Consider the following 27811-nt stretch of genomic DNA (forward strand, 5'->3'; position numbering starts at 1 on the left):
TGGGTAAGGACCTCCTTCTCTCAGCCAGGGCATTGAAAATGGGTCTAGGATGGGTATTCCAGCATGACAATGACCCAAAACGCACGGCCAAGGCAACAAAGCAGTGACTCAAGAAGAAGCACATTAAGGTCCAGGAGTGGCCTAGCCAGTCTCCAGACCTTAATCCCATAGAAAATATGTGGAGGGAGCTGAAGGTTCAAGTTCTTAATGACTTGGAGAGGATCTGCAACGAGAAGTGGGTCAAAATGAGATGTGTGCAGACCTGGTGGCCAACTACAAGAAACGTCTGACCTCTGCGATTGCCGCCAAGTAGTGTTTTGCGAAGGGGTCAAATACTTATTTCACTCATAAAATTGGTTTGCAATTTAATAACTTTTTTGAAATGCGTTTGTCTGGATTATTTTGTTCTGTCTCTCACTGTTAAAATTAACCTACCATTAAAATTTATAGACTGATCATTTTTGTCAGTGGGCAAACGTACAATATTGGCAGGGCATCAAATACTTTTTCCCTCCCGGTGTGTATACAACACACACAGCGGGTAAAATAAGTATTGAACACGTCACCATTTTTCTAGGTAAATATTTCTAAAGGTGGTATTGACATGAAATGTTCACCACATGTCGGTAACAACCCATGCAAACCATACATACAAGGAAACCAAAACAAATAAGTTCAGAAATTAAGTTATGTGTAATAAAATGGAATAACACAGGGAAAAAGTATTGAACACGCTAACTGAAATATATTTAATACTTTGTACAAAATCCTTTGTTGGTAATGACAGCTTCAAGACGCCTCCTCTATGGAGAAACTAGTCACAAGCATTGATCAGGTGTGATTTTTGGCCCATTCTTCCACACAAACAGTCTTCAAATCTTGAAGGATCCGTGGGCCTCTTCTATGAACTCTGATCTTCAGTTCTTTCCATAGATTTTCTATTGGATTCTAGTCAGGTGATTGGCTGGGCCATTCTAGCAGCTTTATTTTTTTCTTTTCTTTGAAACCAATTGAGAGTTTCCTTGGCTTTGTGTTTGGGATCATTGACTTGCGGAAATATCCACCCTTGTTTCATCTTCATCATCCTGATAGATGGCAGCACATATTTTTTATCAAGAATGGTACATTTTTCCAATCATTCTTCCTTCAATGATACGTTTGCTAGTACTGTATGCTGATAAACAGCCCCACACCATGATGTTCCCACCTCCAAACTTCACTGTTGGGATGGGGGTGTTTTTGGGGTGATGTGCAGTGCCATTTGACCTCCAAACATGGTGTGTATTATGACATCCAAAGAGTTAAATTTTGGTCTCATCTGACCAGACTATATTCTCCCAGTATTTCACAGGCTTGTCTAAATGTTGTGCAGCAAACTTTTAAATGAGCTTCAACATGCTTTTTTCTTCAGCAATGGAGTTTATGTGGTGAGGGTGCATACAGGACATGGTGGTTGAGTGGATTACTTATTGTTTTATTTGAAACAGTTGTACCTGCTAAGTCCAGGTCGTTCTGAAGCTCTCTACCAGTGGTCCTTGGCTCTTGGAAAACTCTTCTAATAATTATTTTTACTCCACTGTCAAATCTTGCGAGGAGCACCTGGTCATGGCCAGTTTATGGTGAAATGATGCTTTTTTCACTCCTGAATGTTCCAGTGGGCACTGTTGGGGCCATTGTCCAGAAGTTTAGAAAGCCTATTGTAACCAATGCCATCAGTATGTTTTGCAACAAGATGGTTGCGAAAGGTCTTGAGAGAGCTCTTTGCTTTTATCCATCATGAGATGTTTCTTGTGTGACACCTTGGTAATGGGACACCTTTTATAGGCCATCAGTTGAGACTGAACTATCTAATATTAATTTGCACTGACAAGAGGCAGGATTGCTTTCCAATTCCTGATAGATTTCAGCTGGTGTCTTCCATGCTTTTTTTGCAGCTCCCTTTCTTTATGTGTTCAATACTTTTTCCCTGTGTCATTCCATTTTATTACACATAACTTAATTTCTGAACGTATTTGTTTTTGGTTTCTTTGTATGTATGGATTGCATGGGTTGTTACCGACATGTGGTGAAAATTTCATGTCACTAGCACCTTAGAAATATATTTACCTAGAAAAATGGTGACGTGTTCAATACTTATTTTACCCACTGTATATGTATCTGTATTCTTCTTTTTTTTTTTTTTTTTTTTCCCCCTCATTTGAAGCCGTACTGTAGTAAAGTTGCCAGTAGAAAAAAAAAGTCCCCCTGCAGGCTCGTGTCATAATGTGCTAGTATGACACTACTCCGTAGTATGACAAGCTTACTTATATAACGGATCCCTCCAGCGGCACGCTATCACCACTGATGGCGATTCCATCTTTGCTTGGTCTTTTTTCCAGCTTCGTGTTCTTCGGCCATTTGAATGGCCGAGCCACGATGACCTCACTCCTGCGCTTGCGCATGGGAGCCACAATCGCGCCACAGCACTCCCAATAGATTGGCATCACATGCTGTTACACTATGAAATATTTCCTAAACGGTGCACGTTTAGGAAGATCTTCTTTCTACCTACAGGTAAGTCTTTATTTTAGGCTTACCTGTAGGTACAAGATGAAAAACTGAGTTTACTACTGCTTTAAAAGCACCCACTTCCCATGTATGCATGTACGAGCACAATGCATAGGGCATGAATGTGTATATGAAGGGCTATTGCACAACACATACGGGATATTGTTACATATGCTGGCATCAAATCAAGAAATCATTCTAGTTCCCTAATTTATGGTTGACACTAAACTCATGAGCTGTAAAGGCATTTAAAGCATAGCCTATTGATAATTTTGGTTGCTGTCATTTTTCGCTGTTTAGTGGGTACAAATTATGGAAGTCACAGCAATTGGCATTTTATGAAAATGATTTGCATTGAGAACGAGAAGTACTGCAAGGTCACTGTGCACCAGAATTATATAGGAAGCATAGCTTGCCTATGTAATGTGCATATAGATGTCTGCCTGCATGTACATACATTACACAAACACGAAATAAAAGCATTTGTTGATCTTATCCAAGTCTGTAAATGTTTTACTTTCTTTCAGCTGAGCGCATTTACATGTGCGTCTATAGAAGGCATAAATTCTATGTAAATGTTCAATAGAAAAGTGATTTCTAAGCATTTTGTTTCTTTTCTCTCCCCAGAAAATAAACAGGCGGCTCCACCTCTCCAAGGTGAAACAGAGCCGCTTTAATGAGTCCGGGCAGCTAGCTGCGTTTCACCTCGCCGCCATGTTTTGGAGTCTGTATGTAGCGGCCTCAGTGAGTATCCTATGAAATAAGGCCAAAGTCTAAAGCTGAATGCCAAATTGATGTTTGATAAAAGAAATGTAATGCGGATTACAATGCAGACTATAAAAAAAAAAAAAATGTATTTATGACTGAAGATAGTATAAGTACCTGATTCTTGCTTAACCTCCCTAGAGGTTTTCCCGAGTGTGGCTCGGGGTTAAATTTCAGTATCATTAGCGGTAACCCCGAGCCACACTCGGGATTGCATCTCAGGATCCTGGCGCTGTATACTTACCATGTTCCCCTGCTGTGTCTGCGGGCTCTGTCCTCTGCCCGATGCCTCTGTGTGCCGAGCTCCGTTCCCTGCGAGTGGCACGACGCATGGGGGTGGAGCTCGGCAATAAATTCAAAAAGTGCAAAATTCATAACACATACAGTACACTGTAATCTTATAGATTACATTACTGTATGAAATCATTTCACATCAATTTTGTCCCTAGTGCTTTGTCCAATGCCCTGCATGCACTTTTATACTCTATGTACTGTTCTTTCTGCCTGGAAACTGGAGATTGTCCATAGCAACCAAAAAGTGTCCCTTTTACGTCAAAAGTGGTTTGAGACCAGCTAGAAAACAGCGATAGTAAATTACAACACTTGCAGTATTGAGTGATAGTGAATCGTGGGGAAGTTAATTTTATTATTATATTATTTTTTATAATTATTATATTATAATTTAGTGTTTCAAACTTTATCATTCCTGGGATGTCTACTAGACTCTTGTTTGGACAGATTTAATTGTGTTATTACTAAGCATTACAGGCCTAAAATATAAAACGCCAAATTACTATGCAAAACAGTGTACCGCTTTGAGACGCAGAAATCTGACATAATCATACCGCCAGGGTGGCAGCGTCAGCTCCATGGCATAGCAGACTGGGAGACAGAAGTCAGAATTTGGAGTCAGTCAGGCACCATCACATTTTCAGCCAGGGCAAAAATAGGCAAGGCTGACAACATTGCATGGGGTTTCAATGCACCAAAGGCAGTGTTGTCAGCTCAAGCAGGAAGTTAAAAGCTCAATGGATTTTTGGCAGGATCAGTGTCCATTTTTCTATACTTGTAGGAGTTTTAAAGGGGTAAAACGCATGGAAATGTGAACATACTTAATTTGAGGAAATGTACTGAATTTTATTTACCCCTTAATGAACAGTCCTTATTTCCCTTGTATATGGGCAGCAGGCGGTAACAGCCTAAAGTGCCAAGAAGACAAAGGGGCACATTAAGCCTGCATTTTTTTTCTAATGCACAGCCTTTTTTGAGTGATCGCAGGGGCAGGAGAGACTGAGGAAATGCTACCTTTCTGCCTGTGGGCAACAATGATCTCCTCCTTCCAAACTGCACCTCTCGTCCTAGGCAGCCACATGACTGGGGCTCAAGGATGACCTTTTTTAATGATAAAAGATTTAGTTTCTTTTATGTTCACACCCATACATGCATGGCCAAGCGTGTGCATTTTGTGTGTAGGTCAGCCCATTAATTTCAATGGGCTGCCCTGTGTACAAGAAGCACGGAAAAGAAGTCTTTGCCCCTTTTCCAAAAATGTGCTACACCGAACCACACCATGTGGTTTGCTCCATATTAGCAGATGAATAGGGGTGCCTTTTAAAGTGGTTCTAAAGGCAGAAGGTTTGTTTTTTTATTTTTTGTTTTTTTTGTATTTTTTTTTAACTTCGTGCATTCTATGCATTCATTTAACAACTACCTGGGTGCAGCAGCCTCCCTAATACTTGCCTGAACCCCATCTCGATCCAGCGATGTTGCATGAGAGCCTCAGCTGACCTGGACTCTCCTTCCTGATTTGCTGAGACACAGCAGTGAGCACCATTGGCTCCCACTGCTTTCAATCAGTCGGTGAGCCAATGAGGAGAGATGGGGGCGGGGCTGAGCTGCAGCTCCATATCTGAAAGTAGACACAGAGCAGTGGCTCAGCTCAGATGCCCCCATAGCAAGCTACTTGCTGTGGGGGCAGGAGGGAGGGGCCCAGGAGCGCCAGGCGTAGGAAACTAGAAGAGGATCGGGGCTGCTTTGTGCAAAACGACTTCACAGAGCAGGCAAGTATTTTAAATAAAAAAATAACCAATACTTTAATATCACTTTAACAATTAATGCAATCGCCACCCATCTTCTAAAGGACAGTACGCTTCTGTGCATGTCGGGAAAGCACACAATTTTATATGCGTTTCCAAAATGCAATAGGCGTAAGCCTAACAGATGATATATTGTTGCTTTTTGTTATGTGTCAGAATTTAGTCTTGCAGGTTTGTAAAGTTTTCTAATGGTTCCACTTCCATATGACTTTAGAAATTGAGACTTTAGTATCTTTTTGCAGGAAGGATATTTATCCAATCCAAAGACACTATGGGAGAGTTACCCCCATGTCTACTTACCGTAAGTGATTGCATTAAAATATATCCATCTTTCGCCTTTTTCATAATTTCGTTTAAAGCCAGTGCCAAATGATGGAAAGGAATCGTAGAGTTTGTCTGGTCACAAACTGATCGACTTATGCGGAAAGTTTGACAGATTTGTTTAAATATTCTTTAACAAAATGATTTGTGTGTGCAAATGGGCTTCTTTTTTGTTTTGTTTCAGCAAAATAGAAAAGGAAACCCTTGAAAAGACATTAAAAGGAGCAAAGAGCTCCACCTCCTGGATGAAGATGGAAATACAGAATTGTTGCATGCAATATTAGACTCAAGCAACTGCCTAGAGCACTCACTAGCACCCTGGTAGTTCATTGAGAACTACAAACCGACAGCCGCAAAGACTGTCGGTACTTGTAGTTCATTCAGTCACAGAACTCTGTGAATAAATGATGCAGCCGCATGGCCCCATTCTTTTCTAATTGTGACAGCGAGTGTGGGGAGGAGATCCCTGGCCAGCTGTCCTAATGGAGTGGGGTGGATGGGGGGTTCAGTGAGAATTTGCAGGCTTGGGAACATGTTACATGTTCCACCCTAAAAGCAGGTGGAACATGTAACATGTTCCCAAAGGTGAATTTATCCTTTAATATGGAGATGACAGACCTTTGCAACTATAGCAGCATCTGCTCTTTTGAAGTTTTCCACAAGAGTGTTTTTTGTAATTTGCCAAAAGAGGATTTGTGAGGTCAAGTACTAATGTTGGAAAAGTCTTGGCTCACAATTGCCAATCAAATTCAACCCATAGGTGTTCAGTAGGGTTGAGGTCAGGCCTGTGCAGGCCACTCAGATTCTTCTACTCCAGACTCCTCAAACCACAATACTTTGAAGTGTGTCTAGGGGAAATTCTTTTGTGTTTTCTGGGGGAAATTGTGCCTGTTTAGCCAAAAGAGCATTTATGAAGTACGGATGTTGGCACAATTGAAACCATTACTATAGGTTCAAAAGAGCAAGATGTCATTGTATGCTGTAGTTTTAGTAGTACCCTTCCCTGGGAAATACCCAATATCAATAATTTCAAGATCGTTTTGGTCACATAGCGTACATTTTTATTTCAGATGTGAAATATTTTATTTAACTAATATGTAGTCACATTGCAGCACATAGTCTCACCCTCTATTGCTCTCTTGTTTTCCATGTTTGACTGATTTATCTTATCAATTTTTTTTATATAGTGGATTTGTGTTTTAAAATTATAAAAAAGCCTCAGTCTCACTATTCTTAAAAATGGTATATATTGTGTGTGTATGTGTGTGTGTATAACATCAGTTCCCGGCCACTGTCACACTAGGGCCAATGCACATAATACAGCACAAGTCTGTTAAGGATAAACCTCAACCTGATATAAAATGAGTCCTATGATCTTGTAGCTCCGGCTCCCCATGTCAGTGGGGGGCTCCTGCAGCAGAGCGTAGGGAGCGCAACAACGACTGGGCCATGGGTGACGTCATGGCTCATAGAATTCCCAGTCGTTATCAAGCTCTCTCTGAGCCAGAGCTGTGGAATCACATGGTCAGACTGGAGCCGATTTAAAAAATAGGTAAGTACACAGATTTTTTTTTTTTTTTATACAGATTAGGGGGAGGAGGGACCATTTTAATTATAAGTTGGACTTTGGCTTTTCTTCCACTTTAAGGTTTATTGGTCCTTTATTGTTATGTAGGAAGTGATGTCCTTTTGACTATGAACCTGTTTTAACACCGCTATGATTAGGATTTCTTTTTCATTCTAGTTTTCAAGTGAAATTCTTCTACCTGGGTCAGCTAGCGTACTGGCTCCACGCTCTTCCAGAGTTATACTTCCAGAAAGTGAAGAAAGTAAGTTCAGACATGCAGTCATTGTGTTGTCTTAAAGCAGTTCTTTAGCCTTTTTACAAAAAAAAAAATTAAAGTCAGCAGCTACAAACACTGTAGCTACTGCCCTTTAACGAAAGGACACTTACCTGTCCAGGGGTCCAGCACTCTGCTCACCTAAACTGTTTCTTCATCAGTCTTCGGGTCCCTGGTGCCAGCATGTTTAAAGTGGGAAGCCAGATGTGACTCCTTGGGACTTCACAGCTGGCTAAGATAATACACAGTGCAGCGCTGGACATAAATCTAAATAAATTGTTATACCAACCAATGATAATAACATTAAATCAAAATAATAATATTACAACAATATAAGTGACAATGTGCCAATAGAATTATGTGAGCAATCAAAATAATTAGCCATCAGTATGAGAAATACCAATTAGTGAAAAATAAGTGTTCATGACACCTAAATATAGTCCAAAGATTGTTCAAATAAAATAATAAAGTCCAAAGAAAAATTCCAAAAAGGGTGTAGGATGAAGAATATAAAATCCAAATCCAATAATCCACGTGAGAGTGACACCCACCACCAGGAGAGAAAAATGGAGGCTTACCAGAGAGCCTACGACCGCCCTTACTCAGGGGGATCAAAACAGGCTTAGTAGATCACCGTTGATGTCCTGCCAGGATTGGATTTGCAGTTCCTCAGACCTCCCTTCGCGATGGCTTATGGGTGACAGCCAGAAGCACTCAGGAGAATTTAGTCACGAGATGGTTCAGGCAGAAAACATTCCAGCAAGGGTGAATTATATAAAAGAAAAAGGAACTCCCATAGTGCAGAGAATCAAGTTCCATTTATTCCAGAAAAACAGGTAAAAATAGCAGGTAGACTGCATTAAAATAGCCTATACAATGCCCAAACGAAAACAAGCAGGGAAACAGTAAAAAAAAAGCACCACCACTGTTTTAAATAAAAACCGCGCATCCGCGATGCGTGTTCACGTTGTGACCCTACGGCCGTTTCGTCACAACTGACGTCATCAGGGGTACCTTCACAGCTGGCTGCCCAATGCGCATACGCTGTGGAGATATAGTCAGAAATGTGAGCGGGTACCCTTTCAAACCACCCCCCACTGCCCCCAAAAAAAGTGCCAAAATTAGAAGAGGAGGAGGCCATAAAGCAGATAGAAGTGATACAAAGTCATATAATACATGGCTAAAACATGCATTACAAAACATGGATATACTATAAATATAACTGTAGTGGGAATGCAAAGCGTTTTCCGATTGGGTGAGGTGGAGAGGCAGGGCGATGATGTCACAATCGTTACCTCATGTAATAAGCAAGCAGTTTGTGTTAATTGAGAAAATGCATAGTGTTCTCTGAATGGCACCCATGCCGAGCAAGCGACCTCCTGTTTTTATTAGGCAGCAGGACAGCCTCTCAGCACAGGACCCAGAAGCTGGTTTAGATCACTAGAGTAGCTGTGCCAATACAGTGATTTCCAGCTTCCAGGGGGATCCCACAGGTATGGCGCACAAATTGGTCCAAGCTGGCGCAATGTCACTATTTAAAAATTGCCATACCTGGAATTTATCTTCAGGAAAATGTAAAATATGCTTATTTAGACAAATTTGCTATAGCGTTTTAGTAAAATACACCAACCCATGCTGCTAAACTTGTCCTGGACATCTGGGTTTCAGTGACCTCTAGGCACCGATGGGGTTAATTCTACACTGATGTGGAGCTTGAGCTATGTGTGTATGTAGAAGTCCAGCACGGCTCACAGTGCTCATTGTGAACCCGATACGAGGTCACAGTGACTTGTCTGTATCCAATGTCTGGAAGTCTAATGGCAGTGCTGGTCTCTGCCTCTTGTGGTTGGATGTTGGCCATAATTACAGTGTGTCAGACTGGAAGAGGATGTGTACTTCACAATATTGCAGCTTCCAGGTTTTCAGAATATGTAATTTGTTCCTGTGCTGTACATGGCACAACACATAAAATTCAACTGTATTGGTGTCTAGCTGGAGTTGTGCTCTTGCATTCCACATAATAATAATGCAATTTTTCCCAAAGCAATGTAAAAACAGGGCCATTTTACATTTATGCCGTGCATTAACACTTTTATGTCTTGCATTAACACACATTCCTTTAGGTAGCCCACTTAAAAGACCGGGCTTCTAACGCCCCAAAACAGAGCATGTGTGTATTGTCTTAGTGCAGTGGTCTCCAAACTGTGGGCCTCGGGGTTGGATGTGGCTTTTTGCTTGCCTTAATCTGGCCCTTAGGGCACTGTTCTGCCATTAATATGAGGCACTATTACTCCTATTGATACCAGGTACTAGTCCTCCCACTGTCACCAACAATGAGGTACTATTCTTCCCACTGACACCAACAATAAGGCCCTATTCCTCCCACTGACGCCAACGACGAGGCCCTATTCCTCCCACTGACGCCAACGACGTGGCCCTATTCCTCCCACTGACGCCAACGACGAGGCCCTATTCCTCCCACTGACGCCAACGACGAGGCCCTATTCCTCCCACTGACGCCAACGACGAGGCCCTATTCCTCCCACTGACGCCAACGACGAGGCCCTATTCCTCCCACTGACGCCAACGACGAGGCCCTATTCCTCCCACTGACGCCAACGACGAGGCCCTATTCCTCCCACTGACGCCAACGACGAGGCCCTATTCCTCCCACTGACGCCAACGACGAGGCCCTATTCCTCCCACTGACGCCAACGACGAGGCCCTATTCCTCCCACTGACGCCAACGACGAGGCCCTATTCCTCCCACTGACGCCAACGACGAGGCCCTATTCCTCCCACTGACGCCAACGACGAGGCCCTATTCCTCCCACTGACGCCAACGACGAGGCCCTATTCCTCCCACTGACGCCAACGACGAGGCCCTATTCCTCCCACTGACGCCAACGACGAGGCCCTATTCCTCCCACTGACGCCAACGACGAGGCCCTATTCCTCCCACTGACGCCAACGACGAGGCCCTATTCCTCCCACTGACGCCAACGACGAGGCCCTATTCCTCCCACTGACGCCAACGACGAGGCCCTATTCCTCCCACTGACGCCAACGACGAGGCCCTATTCCTCCCACTGACGCCAACGACGAGGCCCTATTCCTCCCACTGACGCCAGTGGTGGGCCACTATTTTTTCAGCTAATACAAATGACAGGGAACTTTTCCTCCTCCTGACCACAGATGCAATTTAATACATTTTTTTTTTTTTTTACTCCTACTGACCACCAAGCCTGAGACACTGTTTCCTCCCACTGATGCCGGAGCATTTTCTTCTGACACTGGCCACAATCTATCCCACCTAAAATCTGAGGGACAGTGAACTGGCCTATTCTTTAGAAGGTTTGGAGACCCCTGCCGTAGTGTATAGGGGTGTCATTCTGCAATGTAAAGATGTACATTGGCCCTTAGGTCCTATTTACTGTATATCCTTGCAGTGTTGTAACGCATGCATTAATGCACAACAAAAATGTAAATAGGCTTTTTAATACTTTGTCTTATTTGTGAATGCTTTCTACTAAACCAGCAAAGCATTCTTAAAGCAGAACTAAACTGTATTTGCGCACCACAAATGGAAAACACTAATTAATTTAATAATATTTAAAGCAAATTCCCCCAACCCTCCATATCTCTATGCTTTATTTTGTTGACAAATAATTCTTGCTGCAGCCATCTTAAGTAAGGGCAGATGATTCATGTAGAATTTCCTTCCTGGAATCCAGCTGTCCTTGGGTCAGGCATGCAGGCAGGAAGCAGGTGTGCTTAGCTGAGAAAGCCCCCTCCTCAAGATGAAGGAAAAAAAAAAAAAAGATTCCTGGGATTTGACGACATTTTGGCCTAGGCCAGGAACCAGGAAGCAACGGAAATGTGAACAAAAAAAGGAAAATCTAATATTCCTTATCTATTTTCTAATGCTAGCAGCATAAGGATTAAAAATATTCAATGTTGATTGAGTTTTGTTCACTTTAAGACAGCAGGTTTCTGCAGTTCCTTTGCAAAATTCTGTTGCAGTGGTGGACTTTTGTGATCATTTTGGCCCACCTCCCCATAACCTGTCCAGAAGTCTGGGATTCCTGTTATACTTTTATTAATCAGAACATGCAAAAAAAATAAAAAATACGACAGTCATCAAACCCATCGGTGCTGCTGCTGCAAAGGTTTTATTTAAAAAGTAAAGTCTAGTGATGTGGATTGACGTGTGCTCCATAACAGTGTATAGGTGGAGAGGGTGTTACCGGAAGTAGCTGTAATAATGATGGTAATAAAAGGGATATGTTCTGTTTTAATGTTGTGTGTTTTTTGTTTTTGTTTTTTTTCCAGGAAGAAATCCCTCGCCAGTTGCAGTACATCATTTTATATTTACTCCATATAGGAGGGGCTTATTTACTAAAGTAAGTGAAGTGCGAGTCCAAGACCTCAATGTCTTCAACACAAAACCATCTTACCTTGGTCAGGACCTTTGTACTAGAACCTTGTATATTAATACATATATAAACTGCATGCAAGTGCTACTACAGCTGTGGCCTTGTTATTGACTTTAACAGCTGGCAAAGGGCTTTTCAATGAAAGTGATCACTTTTATGTGGCTCTAAAGCTGGCCGATCACTTTTACGGGTATTTTATCTGTTCCCTAATCCCTGCTGTGACTAGACGGAAGGTACACTGGTTATAGAAAAGAATCCCCCCCCCAAAAAATCACATTTTGTTGCTTTGCAGCCTGAAATGAAGATCAGCAGTTTTTGTTTTATCCAGCTGTAATTACTCAGTGCAACTTATAAAATCCAAGTGAAAAAGAGAACACCAACATGTCAGAAAAAAATTAAACAATCACTGAGTTGGAAAAAGGATCACCCCCTTGTGTCGGTATTTTGTTGGACCACATGTTGCTTTAATTCCAACCTTTAGTCTGTTGGGAATTGTCTCTACTTACTTTGCACATCTAGACTTTGCAATATGTGCCCACTCTTCTTTTCAGAACTGCTCATGTTCAGTTCAATTTGATGGTGATCGTTTGTGGACTGCAGTCTTCAAGTCATCCCACAGATTTTCAATTGGGATTAAGTCTGGGCTCTGACTATGCCATGCAAGGACATTCACCTTTTTTTACTTCAACCACTGTGTGTTCATTTTTGCTGTGTGCTTTGGGTCATTGTCATGTTGGAAGGTAAACCTTCTTCCCATTGACAACTTTCTGGTAGAGGACAACAGATTTTCCTCCAGAATTTAATGGTATTTTGCCGCATCCATTTTTCTTCTATCCTGAGAAGTGCCCCAGTCCTTGCTGCAGAGAAACCCCCCATAACAGGATATTACAACCGGAACCCCCCATAACAGGATATTACAACCCCCCCCCCCCCCAAAAAAAAAAAAACAGAATATTATCACCTCCATGCTTTACTGTAGGAATGGTGTTATTTGGATGAGCTGTATTGGATTTCCACCAGACCTTTTGTTTGGTGTTGAGGCCAAATAATTAAATTTTAGTCTTATCTGACCACCTTAAACACACCTTGAAGATTCTGAGGCCACATGGAAAAAGGTCTTCTGGTCAGATGAGACTGAAATGAATTTAAAATGATAAAAAACTAGACCCCTATTGTCTCCATAAAAAGCACCTGTCATCTGCCCAATGCTATCAAATAGGGGTTTTGTTAGCCCATATAGATGCGTATGTAAACATCAATTGCATCATACAATTGTGAGGTATCGTCACAAACGGAGTGAGAGCAATAATTCTAGAGCCAAAACTCAGAGTTGACTCTAAACTGATAGCATGTAAGGCAGGGGTCTAAAACTGATGGCCCCCCAGCCTGTGGGAGTCATGCTTGTAACGGTCATCCTTGCCATGCCTCATGGGACTTGTAGTTTTGCAACAGCTGGAGGGCCACCAGTTTGAGACCCCTGCTGTAAATGCTTTTAAAGCATTCCCATGCAAAATTTTGGGTTCCATCTTTTTTATGATTTCGTGGGTGTGCACAATTGTAAGGCTTGGCATGTTTGTTTAGAATGTATCTACTTATTCAGCGCAACCCAATTCATTTTCATGTACCTTTTACTGAAAATATACACTTGATAAATAGCTGTACGAATATAATTTTATTCTCCAGGGTCTCTTTCATAAAATACCATATTTATCAGTGTATAACACGCACTTTTTCACCCTAAAAATAGAGGGTAAACCGCACCCGCGTGTTATACGCGATATCATATTTTTTTTTTAACCAACAGGGGATGGGGATCGGGCGGTCCACCCCAGGTCCCACCCATTGGGAGGGTGTCAGGCTCTCCGCCCCACCTCTCTCAAAGTCGGATTTGTTCGTAAGTCGGAAGCGCATTCGCAGAACGACAGAAACGTCATTTTCCGCTGTTTTTCAATGTTCTCCGCTGTTTCCGACGTCGTTTTTTGATGTGCCCGCCGACGCCGTCCCCCGTTCATAAGTAGGAGTTATTCGCAAGTCGGAGGTTCATAACTCGGGGACCTCCTGTACCACTCCTCCTGTGTCACTCTTAATGTAAATCTAAGCCTCTAAATCCCTCAATTAACGCCGCTCATTCTCCTCCTCCCGCTATGCCTCCTTCTCGAGTGTAGCTTTTGATTGGAGGGGGAGAGCAGTCATGTGACCGTCGATGAGAGGAGAGCGTCACATGAGCGGGTCCATGAAAGAGTGACATTAATAGAGGTATTTAGAAGCTTTCCTTTACAATGAGAGTGACACAGGAGGAGCGGTGTATGAGAAGGGGCTAGCAGGGATGTTTTCTCAAATTTAGAGTATGCGGGCAGTGCTGTCCCAGGAGACTGGGGGTCTCCTGGGAGTGGGGGGGCTTTATAATGAAAGGGGTCTGTGGAAAGTTTTTTTTTTTTTCTTTTTTTCTTTTTTTCTTTTTTTTTTTTCCCCTGAAACTTCCCTCTTAAAGTTAAGGTGCGTGTTATATGCCGATAAATACGGTATGTACTTTTTGAGGGGGCTACAGTAATTTCGAGCGAAAAATGCTGATTTTAACCTTAACAAGAAACTAGAGCAGTTTCATTTAAAAAAAAAAAAACATTTAAAAGGGAAGTTCAGGATTAAAAAAATAACAAAACAAAAATGTATTATCACCTGGGTGGTTGCAGCATCGATCCCCCACTTCCTCTACATCAGTGATGGCAAACCTTGGCACCCCAGATGTTTTGGAACTACATTTCCCATGCTCAACTACACTGCAGAGTGCATGAGCATCATGGGAAATGTAGTTCCAAAACATCTGGGGTTCCACCACTGCTCTACACTGAGAACTAATGATCAAAGACTACTGATCGTTGAGTTCTCAGTAAGCAGGGAGCTGGTGGCTCAGTTACTGGCTCTTTGCTCTGCCCCATCAGCACTCACTGGAGTTCTGGGCTATGGAGGGGGCAGAAGCGCTAACCCAGGATATGAAGACCTCACCACCTGTGGAATGTTCTCTCAAAAGTGATCCGAATGTGCCATGCTCTTCAGAGGGCACCGAACTCATAAGCAGCCTGACTCCATCTTCTAATCTAATGCATGAGCAAGGATGAGACCTATTAGGTTTTACCATAAGAAATGACGTGTGATTACTGTTCTGTGCATCAATACTGTGAGCCTGGGCTGGTGTAATGATGCTCCCCAAAAAGGGTGAGTCCATGACGGCCTGTGCTGGATGATGCTGAGCATCGTCCAACCCAGAAGAGGAGTGGACATTCTGCGGGGGACGGGACCAGATTGAAGGTAAGTATCACAGTGAAAGATGCCTTTTTATTTTAACAAAGTCTGGGCAGTGTGTTTTTACTATGCCCCGAGTTGGGTTGTAAGCTCTCTGCAATAGGCATACGCCCCTAAATCCTGGTGCTTGGGCGCAGGACTCAAGTTTGTGGGATTCCTATTGAATCCCCTGGCAGCATTTCAGTAGAGAAGAGGCTCTGGTCAGAAGGGATCACGATCCTGAAAAGTTCAGGTATAACATTAAACTACGGGGGGGGGGGGGGGGGGGGGTCCTGATGTGTCCTGGACTATATATATAAATTACATTGCCCTTAATGTACTGTCCTTGTGTGAATTCTAACCTATTTATCATCTTGTTTCCGCAGTTTGACCCGCTTGGGGGTGATATTGCTGCTATTGCAATCTGTATCAGAATTTCTCTTCCATATTGCAAGACTCTTTTACTTCACCGATGAAAATAATCAGAAGCTGTAAGTAATGGGGGAGAAATCTCATTTGCAGGGACATAGACCTCAGTGAAAACTGACATTGACCCTTCTCTACTCCAGGCAAAGTTTTAGTCCAAGGTCCAGATTAATACCATTTTTGCTTTTTAAAGAATATGTAAAAGACAACATTTCATATTTGATATATGCCTGCTGTACCATGTACTTGTATGAAAAAGTATCCTTTTGCTTCCTTTCTGTGAAATCCCTAACATTCCTGCCAGTCCCTCTGCTTTCCTATCTAAAACTGACCACACTGGCCATGAGAGCACAACGTGGTCAGTTTACTGGCTATGCTGGGAACTCGTCCTCCTCTCCTTCCAATGATCCAACTTGTGCTGACACCCCTCCCTCCACCCCCCTCCCCTGCACAGCCATTCTCTGGAAAGATTAGTTTACTGCGGTTTCTCCTCCCCCAGCTCTCTGAGCTCCTTTATACAGCTGAGAACAGAGGGCATATGATTTATAATGTAATGTATTTTTTTTTTATGCACAAATGTTTTGCTTTTCATTTCTATTTTAAATGAAATAAGTAGTTTTACCATTTCTGTCTGCTGTAACCTTCCTCTGCTATCTACATGAGTCACTCCTGACAGGTAATGTGGACTCTAGGGGATGAGGGAGAGGAGCTGCAGCACACAGCAGGTGATGTTTCCATGTGAGACACTGTAGAAGGGTGTGTGCCCATTCTCTACACTCAGGTCTCAGATTACACTTGGCTCCCTGCTCTATGCTGTGCAGTGTGTGACATCAGATTCTGGCCCCCCTACCTTCTGACCATCCGGAATTCTGTGTAAACTGTATACTTGAAGGAGCTGTAGAGAAAAGGCGGCTGCAGATGAACAGGTACAACGTGCACTGTATTACCAAAAGTATTGGGACACCTGCCTTTACACACACACGAACTTTAATGGCATCCCAGTCTTAGTCTGTAGGGTTCGATATTGAGTTGGTCCACCCTTTGCAGCTATAACAGCTTCAACTCTTCTAGGAAGGCTGTCCACAAGGTTTAGTGTGTCTGTGGGGAAGTTTGACCATTCTTCCAGAAGTGCATTTGTGAGGTCAGGCACTGATGTTGGACGAGAAGGCCTGGCTTGCAGTCTCCGCTCTAATTCATCCTAAAGGTGTTCTATCGGGTTGAGGTCAGGACTCTGTGCAGGTCAGTCAAGTTCCTCCACCCCAAACTTGCTCATCCATGTCTTTATGGACCTTGCTTTGTGCACTGGTCCAAATCATTTGGTGGAGGGGGGATTATGGTGTGGGGTTGTTTTTCAGGGCTTGGTCTTGGCCCCTTAGTTCCAGTGAAGGGAACTCTTAAGGCGTCAGCATACCAAGACATTTTGGAAAATTTCATGATCCCAACTTTGAGGGAACAGTTTGGGGATGGCCCCTTCCTGTTCCAACATGACTGCTAACCAATGTACAAGGCAAGGTCCATAAAGACATGGATGAGCGAGTTTGGGGTGGAGGGACTTGACTGGCCTGCACAGAGTCCTGACCTCAACCCGATTAGAACACCTTTGGGATGAATTAGAGCAGAGACTACGAGCCAGGCCTTCTCATCCAACAATGAGCAAACATTCCCATAGACACACTCCTAAACCTTGTGGACAGCCTTCCCAGAAGAGTTGAAGCTGTTATAGCCGCAAAGGGTGGACCAACTCAATATTGAACCCTACGGACTAAGACTGGGATGCCATTACAGTTCATGCGCGTGTGTAAAAGCAGGTGTCCCAATACTTTTGGTAATATAGTGTATGTAGGAGGATTTGTTTCATTTGTGTATCACCTGAGGCCAGTCACTTCATTGGGTGTATGAAGGGTTTACAACCACTTCGGTAAATTCAGTAATACTGTATTCTTATAAAATCTTGAAATAGAAATGTAAAAAATACTGTTTTCATTGATTAAAAATGATAATATATGGCCAGTGTGATGAATCCTCTTGGTGTTTTATACTTTAGATTTAATGCCTGGGCAGTGGTATTCGTGGTCTCAAGGCTGTTTACACTCACCCTTTCCGTTCTCACCATTGGATTTGGCCTCGCCAGGGCGGAGATCCACACCTTTAACCCAGACAAGGGAAATTTTAACACGTTACTTTTTAGGTAAGCTGGTTCTTTTTGTCCTTTTCAATCCTATACACACTCCACCCTTTGTCTGTATGGTAAGGGAAACCTGCTGCCTGTAACATCTCCTTATCTCCGCAGGATGATTGTACTTCTCATGATGTGCATTTCACAGACGTGGATGATGTGGCGGTTCATTCACTTCCAGCTGCGCCGTTGGCGGGAGTCTTGTAAGGAGCAGGCTGCCAAGAAGAAGACCGCCATCGCTCCTGTCATACCCAAACAACAGCTGAAGGTGCTCAAAAGGGAGTCAGGTAAGAGAAATAAGACGGTAAGATTGCTGAAGCAATCTGACCGGTAGTATGGAGCAGCCCCCTCCCCCCCAAAAATCATGTCCCAAACGTTAGAGGAGCGAGGAAGGAGGAACTTCCCCTTTTGGGTGAAGTTCTGCTTTAAAGTGATTTGTAAACCCTCCTTTTTTCAAATTTTCTTTTTAAAATAACAAACACATCATACTTGCCTTCACTGTGCAGCTTGTTTTGCACAAAGTGGCCCCGAACCTAGTCTTCTGGGGTCCCCCAGCCTCCCCACATCAGATAACCCCCCTAGGAGAAGCACTCTCCCAGTGGGGGGGGGGTTACCTTGCGGGCGCACTCCCGAGTCCAGCATTTGCGTCCATAGACACAGACTGCCGGACTCGGCCCCGCCCCCCGCCACCCACATCATTGGATTTGATTGATAGCAGCGGGAGCCAATGGCTGTGCTGCTGTCAATCTATTCCAATCAAGAGCCGGGAACCCCATGTGGAGAGGGAGAGCGCCTCTCCGCTGTCGGAAATACAGGGCTCAGGTAAGTAAAACGGGGAGGGCGCTGGGGGGCCGGTCACTGCCAGGTGTTTTTTCGCCTTAATGCATAGGATGCATTAAGGTGAAAAAAACATTAGCGTGTACAACCCCTTTTAAAGAATATGTAACCCAGTATTTCATACTGTACCATGTACTTGTATCAGAAAGTATCCTGTTCCCTTTGTATTGCTTCCTTTTGTGTAAAGTCCCTGTTGTTCCTGCCAGTCCCTCTGCTTTCCTATTAAAAACTGACCATGCTAAGTAGGAGAGAACAGTGTGGTCAGTTCTCTCACTGTTTTGGGAACTCTGCTTGCTCTTCAGTGATTAGGCTTGTCCTGCCCTTTACCCCTCACAAAGCCTTCCACTGGGAAGACCAGAGCGCTGCTGTTTCCCCTCCCCCAGCTCTTATGCAGGTGAGAGCAGAGGGAATGTGATCACTTGTAAAAAAAAAAAAAAAAAAGTGTGTGTATATATGTATGTGTGTGTGTGTATATATGTATGTGTGTATATGTGTATGTATATATATTATGTGTGTGTATATATTATACCTATACATATATTCTATCTATCTATCTATCTATCTATCTATCTATCTATCTATCTATCTATCTATCTATCTATCTATCTATCTATCTATTCTCTCTATTCTCTCTATTCTCTCTATTCTCTCTATCTATTCTCTCTATCTATTCTCTCTATCTATTCTATCTATCTATCTATCTATCTATCTATTCTCTCTATCTATCTATCTATCTATCTATCTATCTATCTATTCTCTCTATCTATTCTCTCTATCTATCTATCTATCTATTCTCTCTCTCTATCTATCTATCTATCTATTCTCTCTATCTATCTATCTATTCTCTCTATCTATTCTCTCTATCTATCTATCTATTCTCTCTATCTAGATCAAGATATAGATAGATATTATACTCTATCTCTCTATACACAAATGTTTTTGCCTGTCCTTTCTAAGAAGAATTTTTTTTTCCTTCACTGATGTGTGCTGATGAGTCTGCACTGATAGGTGGCACAGATAGGCGACACTTATATACAGCACTTATTGGCACTGATGGGCGGCGCTGACAGGCATCTCTGGTGGGCACTGTTGGGGCTGCAGTGATGATCATGTCCCCGCTGAGGAATGCCGCTTACCGGCTCTCCTCTCCTCATGCGCTATCAGTGAGAGGCGAGGAATGCTGATAACTGGCATTTCCTGTTTACACTGTATATAATCTGTTGTGTGTTTTTTTTTGTCTTTATTTCCAACAATATGCTGTGTTCTTTCCAGGTTATCACGAAAATGGACTGCTTAAAGCAGAGAATGGTTCCACACCTCGACAGAAAAAAATCAAAGCTCCGTAAACGCCAAACTCTACAGCAGAGCCTGGAAATACCCGGAAGACCACCAGGACTAAGAGTGTACTCCGGACTTCTGCCAATGCTACAGCCCTTTGTGGGCCAACAAAAAAAAGTGCCTTTAAGAATCCTCATTTAGTTACTTTTGTTACATATTTAAAATGAAACACAAAATTTTACAAAGTGCCGAACATAGCTTCTGATAGAAGCTGGTACAGTCAAGCCTCGGATCTTGGACATTTTGATTACTTTCTTCAGTATTCCTGTTTTATTTTATTTTTTTTTTGTTTTTGTCATTTAGTTTGTTACTCGCTGAAATGCTTCCAAATTTTGACTACACAGTTTCCACGGAATGCCTTTGACTTGCCCGCTCGAAGCACTACCTCCTCCCTGGCTGTACCGCATGAGCTGGGCTACTGCCACACCTGAATTACCTTTTTGGTTGGCCAAATGAAGTTTTTTTTTTTTTTTTCCTCCAACATAATGAACTTTGCATCTTGCGGAGTGGGAGTGTAATGGTTGATGAAGAATTGAGTGCAGAAATTTCCTGGCCTATTGGGCATTTTCTGACCTCCCAGCATAAAAATGTTGTTCTTCGTAAGCAATTTGCAGAGGAATGGAAAGAAACCTTTTGTTTTGCAGGCGTCCTATAGATAATGGCTTTGATGACCCTCCTGTTTTTTAAAGGTTTCCAGGATTATCCACCAGCCAAGATCCACTGCACCAGGATTATCCAACCCGCTAAGATCCACTGCACCAGGATTATCCAACCCGCTAAGATCCACTGCACCAGGATTATCCAACCCGCTAAGATCCACTGCACCAGGATTATCCAACCCACCAAGATCCACTGCACCAGGATTATCTAACCCGCCAATCTTGTCTTGTTTTGGACAACTATGATAAGATTTAAATAACTGCTGCACAGGGGGACCCAACCTACCTCCTCCCCATCTATGTGCCTCAGACCTTGCCTGACCACAGCAAAAAAATCACCTTTGTTCACAAACTAGCAAGCTTTTGCTGTCAATTATTTTCAACAAAAGTCTTGTTGGTTACTGGATACGGGCTTAATAGATTGATTGTGTAGCATTAGTTGGGAACCCAAATAGGGTCCCACAATCTTCTCTGTTCCCAGGATTGTTAAACCTCAGTCATCCATTAATGCTTCAGTTGGAAATACAGTAGTTGTCAAAGCCATGACAATAGAATGTTAAAGCTGAACACTTTATTGCACGTTGGTTCAGTTTGGACCAATGTAGGTGTGCATATCTCATACCACCTGAGGTGGGGGCACTGACGAAGCTCACCATGTAGTTGGCACTACTACAATGATAGCTGCAATCTTCCCGGCTCTGCTAGAATACTATGCAAGCGGCTTCCCTTCTGCACACTGACCAAAGGCAATCTCCCGCTCAGCACTGCCGCCATTTACAAAACACCTTGAATATAGAGTGTTTGCTGTTGGACCAGGAAGGGCGGTGGTGTTGCTATCTCCACCACATCCAAGCAAATAACATCTTAAAAGCATTGCATAAATGGCAGCAGTGTAGAGTGAGCAGCCCCCTTTGGAGAAGAAACCAATTGGCACAGGAACCCAAAGATCACTGTAGTAGCGCCGACTACATTGTGAGCTTCCCCAGTTCCCTATCAGGTGGCATGAGTTATACTGTATGTACTTACATTGGTCTAAGCTGAAACTATGTAAGTATGCAATAGGGATCAATCCAGAAGTTCAGCCCTAACGCTCTATTGTCATGGATTGTGCGCTTTCCCAGCAGCCTCTCAAATATGATATGCATGCTTACTGTGCCAAGCTGGAGCAATGTAGGTATGCACTGAAGATCATACCTGGAGTTGAGCTTTAAGACCCCTTTCAGACAGAGTTGAATCCATCAAGCAGCTTGGCCTTCTCAGCGAGGTATCTCTCCGCTGATCCTGGCTGAGCAAGTAGATGACAAGTCCGTGCCCGCTCCGCTATGCAGAGCGGACCCGGACACAGCCCGCTAATGGGTGGCCAGATGGCAACGAACTGCCTGTCTGCTTCCATCCAACTGCCATCCGATCTGCCGGGATTCGTTCCCCATCCGTCTGTTCCTGGTGGATTAAATGCCGGACATCTGCCGCTCCATGGAGGACAATAGGTGGTATGTTTTTCAGGCAGATCCGATCTGTCCGCTGGTGTGAAAGGGGCATCAGGGGTCCCATAAAATGTTACATTGATACTGGGGACCACTACTAGGGATAAACGCTATATGTAATTCATGGATTGGTGATCCGCAAGGAAAATGTAACCTGTTCTACCTATTCAACTTTGTTGCTCCAATCTATAAAGCATATCCTGTATCTGTACGCAGACTACGGTTATTGTAAAATCATAAGTCAAACTATTGTGATCTTCACTGTGTCCAAATAATATGGCACATAGGTGACAGAAATGAGCAGCATGCTGCAACATAGTGTAAGTCGGCCAGAACATTTTAGGATGTGTTTTAGCCACTACAGAAAATGTTTATCTCTAGCCACAGCATAAGGGTTATGAAGAGTATTATCTGCTTTTTATTTTTTCTCCACTTGAAGGTGAGGAAGATTTGAAGTTCTTGTAAAGGCTCAAGGTTTTTTTTTTACCTTTTGTGCGTTTTTTGGATGAAGGTAAAAAAGCTGTGTGCAGCAGCCCCCCCACTAATACTTTACCTGAGCCCCATCTCGTTCCAGCATTGTGCACAAGGCAGTGCCTCTCTGGGGTCTCTGTCTCCTCATTGGCTGAGACAGCAGTGCACTGTCAATCGCAGCCAGTGAGACAATGAGTAGAGAGCGGGGGGCATGCCTTAAGGACGTATAGAGCAGGGAGCGAGCACACACCAGTGCCCCCATAGCAAGCAGCTTGCTATTGGGGGCACTGGTCAAGGGGGCGGGGGGAGCAGGGACTTGGCCGAGCCGCACTGTGTGTCTGAATGGACAGACAGAGCAGTGGCTCAGAAGCCCCCTTAGCAAGCTGTTTGCTATGGGGGCAGGAGGGATGGGCCAGCAAGAAGAGGAGGATCTGGCCTGCTCTGTGCAAAATAATTGCGCAGACCAGGTAAGTATAACATGTTTATTTTTTTTAAAGAAAAAAAACTCAGCCTTTAATATCACTTTTAAAGAATTCCATAAATGTTGCCCGCACTGCATGGGTTAACTGCTAATTTTTTTTTTGTCTAGAGGAGAGCAGAGCTATACTTGCCTAATCCACCGATCCTCCAAAGACTGGTCCCTGCTGCTCATGTGCAGTGGACTGTATCTGAAGTCATCACGCCCATAGACCTGCCCTGGACATGAGAACGGCAGGAACAGTCCATCGCTGGATGTGGGGGAGCGCTTTTTTTCTTTTTTTTTTTATTTGAGGATCTAAAGGATCGGGTAAGTATAGCCTTTTAGTGTGTCCCCTGGACAAAAACAAGCAGTTAATCCATGCAGTGCATGGGGAAAAAAAAGCTCTGCTTAAAACAAAAAAAAAAAATTGTAATGACAGGACCCCCTCCGCTTTTTACTAAGTGGCAGTGGTGGCTTTTCCTGCCTGCAAACTCCATAGGAATACACAAAGTTCTGCAAAGTGTACACGCCTGCTAAAACCTAATCAGGTCTATTGTGGCTGGGGAAACGGGAACAGAAGTGGGACCTGTCCTGGAGACCTTCAACAAACCCAACTAGAACTAAATAATCATTTTGGGGGGCTTACCCTTTAAACAGTTTGGCTGAAACCACCTGTGACCCAAAAGGTCATTGGAAGTCCAGATGATGGCTACACAGGGGTGGAGAAGGGACAAATACCGTGCCTTTGTCGTCCTGTCAAGGAAATTTATTTTTTAGTTTCCGGATCTGGATAGATTTCTGCTTTTGTGCTTCCTACGTCGCTGCTTTTTTGACAGAGGCTCTTAACTTACAGAAGGATAGTTTGGGACCTGGAAATCCATCTGCCTTGGCTTCTTGATCTTCTAGTATTCTGGATGCTAGCTAAAAGTCTACATAACTTTTCGGGATTCAGGCCCTCTGTGTCACGATTTCCCTGGATCTACCTGCTTCAGCACCATTCTGTCTACAATGAAAACCTAACATAAGCTTGTACTATATTTTTAAAAAATCTACGCCTTTCTGTTCAGAGATCTTTTATGGTGCCTCCAGGTCTTTGTCAGGTGCATGTGCGCAAAATGTAACGTTGTTTCTGTGAGTGGTGACTCGTCCTCCTTTTGGATTCCTTCAAGATCAGAACCATTTTATTCAAAGGAAAACCTGCTTCCTGCAAAGGACAATCTAGACCTCAGAAAGCTGCATTGGGAAGTTTTGTTTTTTTTTGTTTTTTTTCGAGTCATGCAGTCTTGTTACAAATATATGTTATGATTAATTGCACAAGATGGATCACTATTATGCACAGTGCCGCTACCATTAATTGTGCACAAATGCTCCATCACGATTCATACTTCACCTGGAGGAATTTTTCTAAATGAGTGCCAATAGGGAGGGTGTCTATTTCCTTTAGTCATGTGCTCCGTCCCAATACTGTATATGGTGCCACTATTAATACCTTCAATGTTGGCATTCTCTGCTGATGTGTCATGACAAATTATTCTTGCAGTGCGTTAAATCTTTGCCATAATCCTGGCCACATAATGAAGTTATGCAAAACTTAAATAAACTGAATGAACTATGCCTACTAAATTTAAGTTCTCATCCAAGTAATTGCTGGAGGTGGTGTACGGGTGGTGTGGCCATATATCAAAACCGGATGTAGTTTGACCGCCACAAAATGCCATACCCACATTACAGAAGGCACCAGGCGTTTCCATCTCCTAATTTCCCAGCACTGCTCATCTTCCCATTGTGCCTTAAAAACCTATGGAAATAATGGCTTTCTTAAAGCTCCACTCCAGGAATGATCTTTATTGCATACTTGCGTGTAAAGCAGCCCTTAGATTATGTAATTTTGGTGGAAGGAAAGAAAATTACTCGATTCCCTCATCAACACAGTCAGTGTTGATGGGGGAATCTATCCCGCAGCTCTATTGTGTTCTTTTGGCGGGGAGTCTTCCTGGCTGATTGAACACACTGATTACTGCTAACGGCCGTAGCTGGTGGAAGTAATCGCATGTGAAAAAATAGGACAACCAGCCTGCACATAGATGGATCAAATCTCGACCTGTCCCTGCTGAACAGGCCAAGATTTGACCCAGCTATGGGTCAAGTCAGCAGCTACAAATACTGTAGCTGCTGACCTTTTAATATAAGGACACTTGCCTGTCCAGGGATCCTGCAATTTCCTTCGATCGCCATGGGGTGTGGGCGCCGGCATCTGTAGAAAGGGAAACAGGAAGTGAAACCTTGCGGCTTCACAGCCTGTTTCCTACTTCGCAATGTGACTGGTCCCGTCATTTTCTGGGACCTGTGATGTGTCCCAGAAGACCGTGGGGAAAGGAGGGGGGATGAACTTCTGGCTCAGATCACGAAGCCGATCTGAGCTGGAAGTGGGAGCGGGGGAGCCTCTCCAGCCTTGGTCCACCCTCTGATCTCGCTGCTGCCATGGCTGAAAAGGATGGCCATGTGAGTGAGCGCACACTCATGATTCAGAATGCATTTCTGTGCTTTGTGCTTGTTGTTTGATCCTGCCAGCATTGGTGAATTGCAGAGTTTGCCTTAAGTGAAGTCAATGACAGCATGCCATGAGGTGCCCTAAATGGCCTACAAGACCTTTTAGGAAGCTCTTGCTTGTATGCTTAGTTTACACTTGTGGTTGTGGGGTAAAAATTAAGTGGTTAAGGCATGTCTTTACTACCCTCCCAACTGCCCCTTTCTTGGGCCCCTTTCAGACATAGCGGATCCATCCAAGCGGACCCGCCTGCACAGCGGGGGGTCTGTCCGCTGATCCCCACTGAGCAGGCGAATGACAGGTCCGTGTCCGCTCTGCATGGTGGACACAGCCCACTCTCATCAAAGGGGCATTCGGATGGAAATAGAATGCATGTCCGTTTCCATCCAATTGTCATCCGATCCGCCGGATGGATGGCGAAGGTATCGCCATTCATCTCTGATTTTTAGCAGCCCGGATCAGATTGGATGTGGGTGGGTGTCAGCGGACTGGCAGACCCCATTTCACACCCGGTCCACTGGTGTGAAAGGGGCCTAATATTTCAAAGGCAGATGGAAGGGGGTGTAAATATATGTCACGACCGCGATGCTTTGCAGCGTTGCAGACCTTATTCCTCCTCTTGCCTTCGGTGGGCAGTACCACCACCAAACATGATATATTCAAGTAAACGGGGCAACATCTGTGAGCTAAACGCTAGGCTTGTGGTTGCTGCGCTGTATTCTTAATCAAAAAGCCTCTTCAGCTGTCAAAAAAAAAATGGGCTTTCAGGAGGCAGTAGTATTGTCTGCCTTATAATCCATGCCTGGTCAGCCCTGAGCAAGGTTTTTACTGCTCCCCATTTGCTGCCGTGGCAGGAATTATACCCTCTGTCACTTTCGGTGGGCATGGTGCCCGCTGAGACCGACCCATTCAGGTGAATGGGGTTGCTCTGTATTGCACGTGTTTGCAGGATGCTAGTGCAGGGTTTAAGGAGTTAAAGTGGATCGCTCTTCAGAGACCAAAGGAAATGTGAACGAGCCCTTCATGAATTGCCTTAAAGCTATGGAAATGCAATGCTGCAAGTGTTGAAATGCATTTGTTAGCGCCTGTGTGAACTGAACTTAAAGCAGAGTTTCTCAATTCCAGTCCTCAAGGCGCACCAACAGGTCATGTTTTCAGGCTTCCCATTATTTTGCACAAGTGATTTGATCAGTTTCACTGCCTTTGTAATTTTATCTGAGGGAAATCCTGAAAACATGACCTGTTGGTGCACTTTGAGCACTGGAATTGAGAAACACTAACTTGGCACAGTGGGGAAGATGTAAACAAACCGGTCCTATGCTGGACTTTGGGTCTCTGGGTGGGGGGTGCTTCCATGCTCATTGGCTCTGGGCTGGTCCCTAGCCACCTGTTTCACCTTACTGTTGGCTGGCCCATGGCTGTGATACGTAGCCTGGCCTATCAGTAGTAAGGCAGAAATGGAAGGGGATTGGTTAGATCCAGTGCCCACATAATCTGGTTGCAGTACAAAGTGATCTGGGTTTTTGTTGGGACCCTGGCAAAGGCAACATTTTTCAAGTGAGCAAAGTATCAGTTACATTTATTGGGCATCAGGTTTACCTTCACTTTCTGGGTCAGGACATGTGAATGAGGCATTTTTTTTAAGTGCCTAAATACACCCTACCTAACTTTTGGTTCTCCTGCAGAAATTCTAGTTGCTCTGATTCCGCTATAGACATGTACGCCTCTGCAGGTCTCCTTATACTGTATACCATAATAACGTGGCATTTTTTACTAAGATTTCTGGAGCGACTAATTTTCAATGTCAGAATGTGCCTTCCCCATCTATGCTTCCCTTCAATCTGTGCTTTGACTGTGTTTCTTCAATGGACCAAACAAGCTCAAGGGAATCTTGTATTTTCAGTGTTTGGCCTCCATCTTATATTCTTAGATATTTTTGTAAGTGCCTTGATCTCTCCTATTATGTTACTATGCTGTTGTTGGACGTGGGGGGGGAGGGGGGCATTTTATACAAATGATTGTTGAAATAAAATTGCAAATCTGTTTTGTAAACTGACAGATATTTTCCCAAAAAAATTAAATAAAAAAGATGTAGAAGCATCACAATGTGTCTGAAGTTGATTTTCT

The 27811-nt window shown here is 43.6% G+C and overlaps 1 protein-coding gene across 1 annotated transcript in view; it reads left to right on the top strand.

The window, feature by feature from the left end:
- Positions 1 to 27774, top strand: part of TRAM2 (translocation associated membrane protein 2) — a 108405-nt gene extending 80631 nt beyond the window's left edge. The window contains exons 4-11 of the mRNA XM_073625150.1: positions 3175 to 3291; positions 5651 to 5709; positions 7474 to 7558; positions 11903 to 11973; positions 15672 to 15776; positions 17756 to 17899; positions 18002 to 18174; positions 19997 to 27774. Of these exons, the coding sequence (XP_073481251.1) occupies positions 3175 to 3291; positions 5651 to 5709; positions 7474 to 7558; positions 11903 to 11973; positions 15672 to 15776; positions 17756 to 17899; positions 18002 to 18174; positions 19997 to 20070 (828 nt within the window). The 3' untranslated portion in view covers positions 20071 to 27774. The remainder of the gene's footprint in view (positions 1 to 3174; positions 3292 to 5650; positions 5710 to 7473; positions 7559 to 11902; positions 11974 to 15671; positions 15777 to 17755; positions 17900 to 18001; positions 18175 to 19996) is intronic.
- The last annotated feature ends 37 nt before the right edge of the window (positions 27775 to 27811 follow it).

Source organism: Aquarana catesbeiana, linkage group LG04 (genome assembly GCF_042186555.1).
Source record: "Aquarana catesbeiana isolate 2022-GZ linkage group LG04, ASM4218655v1, whole genome shotgun sequence".
Lineage (NCBI taxonomy): Eukaryota > Metazoa > Chordata > Amphibia > Anura > Ranidae > Aquarana > Aquarana catesbeiana.